Source organism: Mastomys coucha, unplaced genomic scaffold (assembly GCF_008632895.1).
Source record: "Mastomys coucha isolate ucsf_1 unplaced genomic scaffold, UCSF_Mcou_1 pScaffold12, whole genome shotgun sequence".
In the NCBI taxonomy this organism is placed as follows: Eukaryota; Metazoa; Chordata; class Mammalia; order Rodentia; family Muridae; genus Mastomys; species Mastomys coucha.
In genome coordinates, this window is record NW_022196894.1 from 36,233,139 (window position 1) to 36,240,115 (window position 6,977).

Sequence of the window (6,977 nt, forward strand, 5' to 3'; positions counted from 1 at the left end):
TTAGCAAATTTTAGAATTTTTATGTGGAAGGCCAGAAATGAAGACAGCAAACGAGAAGCTTCTTACTAAAAGCAATATTGTATTCAACTTCATAACGTAGAATTTCCTAGAAATTTGCTCATGACAACTTTTAATTTTTAAATGTCCAGTCTTTTCCTGTAAGCTTGAAGGATTTTAAAACTTTGAATAGCATGAAAGTGGAAAACTTTGGTACTTTTTTAGACTTTTAATAAGTCCAAAGGTATTAGCAGTCATCTTTAAAACACCATAGGATAAAGCTTAAATGTCTGTGTACCACTGAGGTTAAAATAAGGGACCCGTGGAAAGCTCAGCCAGGAGTATGCATGCCATTGATGCATGGATATCCATGCCCCGGCTTTCACAGAAATAAAAGAGTGTTTAAGATGACTTATCTGTTCCCCTCTTCCTTCTTGAGCAAAAGGGAAAGTGTCCCTCCTTCCCACACACGATGGATCTGCTCAGAGCCCCCTCTGGTTTGTGCCTAAAGGGGAGGGATATTCACAGGTGGCAGGGGTAATGACACTGGCTCAGACTATATCAGTCAAGGGTAGTGGTTAGCTCAGCTCCCCCTCATCACCATCCTCACCCCCACATCCTTTCCAGCTCTGACTGAAGTTCTGTATCCTTTTCGGCAGTGAACACTAAAAAGGGTGACAATAGGCTTGTCGCAACTCTTCCATGTATCAAGAGTGATGCTCAGCCCAGAGAGGATGGATTCTCCCCCTGCCTCCGTGGATCTAAATGCTCTCGGTTTCCTAAACTGCTAATCTAAGATCCATCCACAACTGCTTGTTCATGTCCAGCTTCCTTCCTTTCTAGGAAACATAGCCAGGGATGCTCAGGTAATGTTTAGAAGGCAATACTGCTGCAGCCGTTACCGTTCATTCATCCCAAAATGGAGCTGTGTTTCCTCAACAGTTTCCCACAGAAATGGCGGGAAGGTAAAAAGACCAGCATTCCTATGCATATGGAACGCTTACTCCCTGCACTGGGTACCTCGATAGGCCTGAAGTTGAACAGTCTTTGGAGGGGTATTTCCCAATAACCCTTCCATCTTGCTTAGCTGACATGGATATCCACTACGTCGTTGCCTTAGCTCTGTGTGCCTCAGAGAGTCAAGGAAAGAATTTTTCCCATCTCACCTTGGGCCTACTGCTTTCCTGGCTTTGCGCTCCCTGCCTGAACATCTCCAAGACACCAGAACCACCAGATTCAGACACTCTAGGTCCATATTATCTTCATCTTTCATCCGTCCTACTTTTAGGTGGCACAGCATGTAACTCTCTTACTGTTTTACCTCCAACCTTGTCCCTACTTCCCCAAGCCCACTGAACATCAATGGCATTGATATCACATAAAATTGACACCCTACCAGGCTCATTGACCACCTATGGCATTGCTGTCAAAAAAAGTAAAGTTGTCATTCCCAAGTTGGTTATTATTTGTGCTCAGTTCCCACATAGCAGGAGAGTTATGTGTGTTATTCAAAGTGGGTCAAACAATGTTGCCGTAAGTACTACAACTTTAACACTAACGCTCTGCAAATGGATTCATTTTTAGGTTTGGTTTACAGACAACTGGGAACAGGAGTAAGTAGCTACAGTGTAGTGAATAGTACTTAAGAGCAAGCACAGACAGAGGAATGCTGGATTGGCAGGGATTAGTTGTTAGTTTAGCAACAAAGGGTAGAGCAGGGGAGTCTGACAAGAGTCGTCAAACATTGTGAGGCAGAGGCATATTTACCCGGCTGCTTAGCCAGCAAGAGGAATCCACATGGGAAAACAAAATTCCAAAATAAATGCTAATGTTTTAACAGAAATCTCACCCGGTTTTTTTTTTTTCATGTTAATTTTTCTTACTCATTTAGCCTTTCTGCTAAGCCCAGGCTTGAGAGCTCAGCAGAGTTACTGAATAAATGTTTAAGAAAACTAGAAAGGGAGAAAATTTAAAGTTGGAAAAGGTATGTTAGTTTTTGGGTTTTCTTCTTTTCTTTTTCTTAAATTTTTATCATTTAAATGCATGTTTTTGGTTTTTTGAGACAGGGTTTCCTCTATTTAACAGTGCTGGAACTCCCCTTGTAGTTAAGGCTGACCTCAAACTCAGATATCAGCCTGCCTCTGCTTCTCAAGTGCTGGGATTGAAGGCCCGCACCACCACTGCTCAACCTCTTGGTTTGTTTTTTATTGTTGTTGTTGGGTTTTTTTTTTTTTTTTTTTTTTTTTTAAATAAAATGAAGAGCACAGTTTCCACTCAGCTGGGGTCTGCCCCCATTCATATTTTTGGGCTGCCCAGAGTGCTGTGCGTCTGGCTGCAGGATAATTTTTATAATCCTTTCATCTATCGTCATTCCAATGCTGTAATAACCGTAACCACCCTTCGAGGGGATGCACAGCAAGTCAGAAAGGGTGCAAAGGGCAGAACCTTTTCCTCGTGCATGGTCCTCTGCCGCTGTAGAGCCAGTGTCACTTGCTTCTCTGCTTTCTTCACTAGCTTGTCATCCTCTTGCAGGGCATGGCTGGTGCGCAACTCCAGGATCAACTCCAACCGCTTCTCCTTGCCCTCAAACATCTGCACCAAAGCAAATCCAAAAAGATCTGCCTATTATCTTGTGCCAAGACTGCAAGGGCCATGCAGTGAGCTGGAAGACATGTGTGAGCCTACTGATAACCAGTTCACCAGCAAGAATGCACTTCCCTGAATACTCTATGCAGGGATGCAGGTGCATGTGAGGGTGCTCGCTCTTCTCTCTCTCCCTCTCCCTCCCTCTCTCTCTCTCTCTCTCTCTCTCTCTCTCTCTCTCTCTCTCTCTCTCCCCCTCCCCTCCCCTCTCCTCTCCTCTTCTGTCTGTCTCTCTCTGTCTCTCTGTGTGTCTCTGTCTCTATCTCTCTATGTGCCTGTGTGTCACTCTCTGTCTCTCTGTCTCTGTCTCTGTCTCTGTCTCTGTCTCTGTCTCTGTCTCTGTCTCTCTCTCTCTCTCTCTCTCTCTCTCTCTCTCTCTCTCGCTCTGTATTGGGATGTAGGTGTGTGTTTTCAGTGAGCTGCTTTCTCCATCGGATGTAGACAAGGTAGTAACTAAATGGTCGTGTTAAGGAACTAGAGTCCTCCACTCAATTACTGTGCCTCCTTTAAAAAAAATAACCAGAGATGGCACTGTTTGAGGCCATTGCTTTCCAATGAGTGAGCCTCCTGCCTCATAGCACACAATCAGTTGTCTGAAGGTACAGCATGGTTCTCCCTCAGATCACGGAGAGGAGGGGAAAAAGCACAGTGCTGAACACAGGTGCTCACCAGCTGCCCTGGATCTGTCACATCTGAGTCTCTCAAGAACTACGGCCCTCAGGAAGGAAACCCATGGAAGAGGATTGTGTGTGTTTTACAATACGGTGTTACAGTAAGGGTTTTACAGGAAGGTGCTACAGCAGCAGAGATCATCTGCCAACGGGTAAAGGCAGGAGCAGCACAAGGTCTGCTGGTTGTTAGGGGAGCACCCCTCAGACTCAAAGTTCTTCCCTCTAAAATGAGACTCCTAGTAAGGAAAAGCAAGAGAGAGAGAGAGGATACTCACAAGATATAATGAGGGCACATGGCAGGAGTTCAGAGCTGCAGCTACTTTGTGTTTATAGCACACAGATATTGCACACTCTATGCAAACTCAATTAACTGTTTTAAAACATAATAGAAAATTAGGGAATCCATCTTGGTTTGTAACGCTCTAACAGTCAAAATACAGATGAGTAAGTCTGGGGAATTAGCAGTTCCCCAGTTCGTGCAGACTGAGTTACAGCCGTGGCCCACAGCAAGCAGGCACTTCCTCTTTTCTTGCCCTTGTGTGGTCCAAGATGGACAAGGAAGGGGGGGCTGGAAGGGGGGAAAGCTAATTAATTCTATAATACATCAGAACAGGGGAGCAAGGTACAGGAGGGAATTCGCCTAGGCAGCAAGCACAGACAGTTTCCATTGTTTTCTCTCAAGGGAGAAATGCCAGCCCAGTGGTCAGCTCTACGCACCATGTTCTGCACGACTCTGCCCCGGAGTAACTTCTGCAAGTAGATCACAGCCATTTCTATTTCTCCTTCTTCCTACAGACACAAAGAGGGGAGCATCCTGAGGACAGCTGCCGCCCAGGCAGCAAACAGTTTTTGAAGACTTATTTCAAGCATAAGACTATGGTAGATGCCAAATGAATTGAAAGAGAGTAAGATGGAGCTCTGCTCTCCTCGAACACACTGTGTCTTAAGGGCTAACTACTGCATCATTAAAACTCACCGTTTCTATTTTATGACTAATACATCATTAATGAGAACCTAAAAGAAAGAAACGGTGGGATTGCCAGGCTAGCTCTCCGTGTGGGTCCACTTCCAGCAGAATCGTTCTGCTGCCACAAGTACAGCTAATGATGTCCTCCAGCAATGGTATGTTCATATTTGCTTATGAGCAATGAAGAAAGCAGTGTAGACGGGGTGCCTTTCACATGAGTTAGCTACACTGGCAAAATCAGGACACAGTAGGTAAGAGTCACCATCTACAAAAATTGACTGAAATAACTGTATCACTGCAAAGAGGACCAGAGACCTCGGAGTGCTCAGCCCTAAATGGGGCAACTCTATCACACTGCTCCTCCAAAGGTTCAGGGGTTCTCGTGGAAGAGGGGACAGGAAGAGGGTAAGAGACAGAGGTGGCGGGTGACTATAAGTAAATAGTGTTCTCTGGACATAACGTCACCATTGTCCACATGAACTCACAGTGGGTGTGTTACTACACACTCTAGACTTGCACAAGCTCAAGCCTGCCAAAATCCCAGAATGGATGGGGCACAGGCTCATGAAGTCTCACCTCCAGCTGATGAGCTACTACTAGCAGTTGATCGTGGTAGGGGAGTGAAGACAATTTGCTTCAGGAGTGCAACCCCAAGAGGTTACCCATGCTCCCGTACATGACCCTGTGCCCTTACATAACCCACAAAATATCAGTGGGTTTTTAAAAGAGTATGTGAATACTATTCAGCTATTAAAAATGAGGGCATCATGGATTTTACCAGCAAATGGATAGAACTAGAAAATATCATCCTGAGTGAGGTAACCCAGACCCAAAAGGACATGCACGACAGGAGCCTAGGATGGCTGTCCTCTGAGAGGCTCTGCCAGCAGCTGACTGAGACAGATGCAGATATTTGCAGGCAACCATTGGACTGAGCCCAGGGACCTGTATGGAAGAGTTAGGGGAAGGACTGAAAGAGCTGAAGGGGGTGGCAACCCCACAGGAAGATCAACAGTGTTAACTAACCTGGACCCCTGGGAGCTCCCAGAGACTAAGCCACCAACCAAAGAGCATACACAGGCTGGTCTGGGACCCCAGGAACATAGGTATCAGAGGACTGACTGCCTTATCTGGCCTCAGTGGGAGAGGATGTGCCTAATCCTCTAGAGACTTGATGCCCCAGAGAAGGAGGATGCCCTCTCAGAGGTGAAGAACTCTGGGAGGGGGAACTAGGAGGGGGGGGTAACATTCAGGATATAAATAAAGTAATTAATTTAAAAAAAAAAGAAAGCACGTGAAACTGGAAGGAATTCGTGGTGGAGGAGAATAGGGGAAGACTTAGGCAGAGAGAATGGGAGTACTGTTCAAAATGCATTATCTGTGGTGCATCAAAAGCAGTAAACCTGGAAATCTGACTAAGGTCTCTCAGTGTAAAGGCATTCAGCAGGGTAGTGGGGGAGCTGACATGTATGACAGACAATGAATAGCTTAACTTGTAAGCAGAGTCTGCAGAGGGAGCCTTTCTTGGCCCAGTAGTGCAAAGCCAGCTAGTCAATGTCCCTCCAGAGTTTCCCCAAAGAAAGCTACAGAGGCTCTGGCTTACCTGCTGCATCCCTCCTCAGAGAATACACTGCAGTCACCTGTGATCCTGTGGCCCTGGCCTCCCTCCCGAGTGCTGAGATTACAGGGGCCTGCCTTCAGACTCAGCTGGCCTGCCTCCCTTCTTCTCCATCTCTCCTCCCTCTCCCCTCCCTCCCTCTCCCCCTCCTCCTTGCCCTCCTCCTCCTCTTTGTGTTTTTTGTTTTGTTTTTTTTTTGACATACATGAGGATTACCTTCTAATAATTATTTTTTCATTCTTTGTATTTTTTACTCTTGAAAGGACTGGGTTTAGATTTCGCTTAGATTATATTTTTATGCATTAGATGTTTGACACATGCAAATTAAGAGAGAATTGAGGGGTGGGTTGGAGAGATGGCTTAGTGGTTAAGAGCACTGGCTGCTCTCCCAACTGACTGGATTTCTATCCCTAGTACCCACATTGTAGCTTATAGCTATCCTTAACTCCAGTTCCAGGAGAGTCCAATACCCTCTTTTGGTCTCCATGGGTCAATGCATGCATGTGGTGCATGGACACATGTGCAGACAAAATGCCCAGACATGTAAAACAAAAGAAACAGAACTCGAAAGAAATTTAAAAGAGAAAGGAACTGATTTTTAAATCAGATCTTGAGACACTAACACTGTTAGCTTATATTTGTTTTCTACCCAAACTACCCTAAGCACGAGCCAACTGAGGTCCTTGTACGTAGTGTTTCAAAGAAAAGCTTCAGACTTACATAGGAAGTCATTTCCAAGGAGGGCGTTGGAAGCCGAGCCTGAGAGATGGGATTTTTTTGCAGGAATCGCAGAGATTTCATTCCTTCTAAACCTTTATTCTTCTTATCCAACAGCGCCTGAAATAAACACCAACTGATATCATCTCTTGTTCTCCCAGACTCCTCCAGTGCCAGATCTAGACTGTGTATCTCAGTACCAGAGTCTCTAAGCCTATACTCAAGGTTAGCCAAGCTGGTTCTGGCTGGGGTGTTTGCACTCACATAGTGTGCTATCACACTCCTAGGAATACATTAACCACTAAACAAACACGGCATCTATCTTTAAATGTACATTAATCGATGTTATGCTGTGGTTTTTTTT

At 45.3% G+C, this 6,977-nt stretch overlaps 1 protein-coding gene across 1 annotated transcript in view; it reads right to left on the reverse strand.

Moving 5' to 3' along the window:
* Maats1 (MYCBP associated and testis expressed 1) overlaps positions 1-6,977 on the reverse strand; it is a 42,732-nt gene that overhangs the window by 7,276 nt on the left and 28,479 nt on the right. The window contains exons 11-13 of the mRNA XM_031363855.1: positions 6,617-6,733; positions 4,029-4,100; positions 2,443-2,589 (exon numbers count right to left, since the gene is read on the reverse strand). Coding sequence (XP_031219715.1) covers positions 2,443-2,589; positions 4,029-4,100; positions 6,617-6,733 — 336 coding nt within the window. The remainder of the gene's footprint in view (positions 1-2,442; positions 2,590-4,028; positions 4,101-6,616; positions 6,734-6,977) is intronic.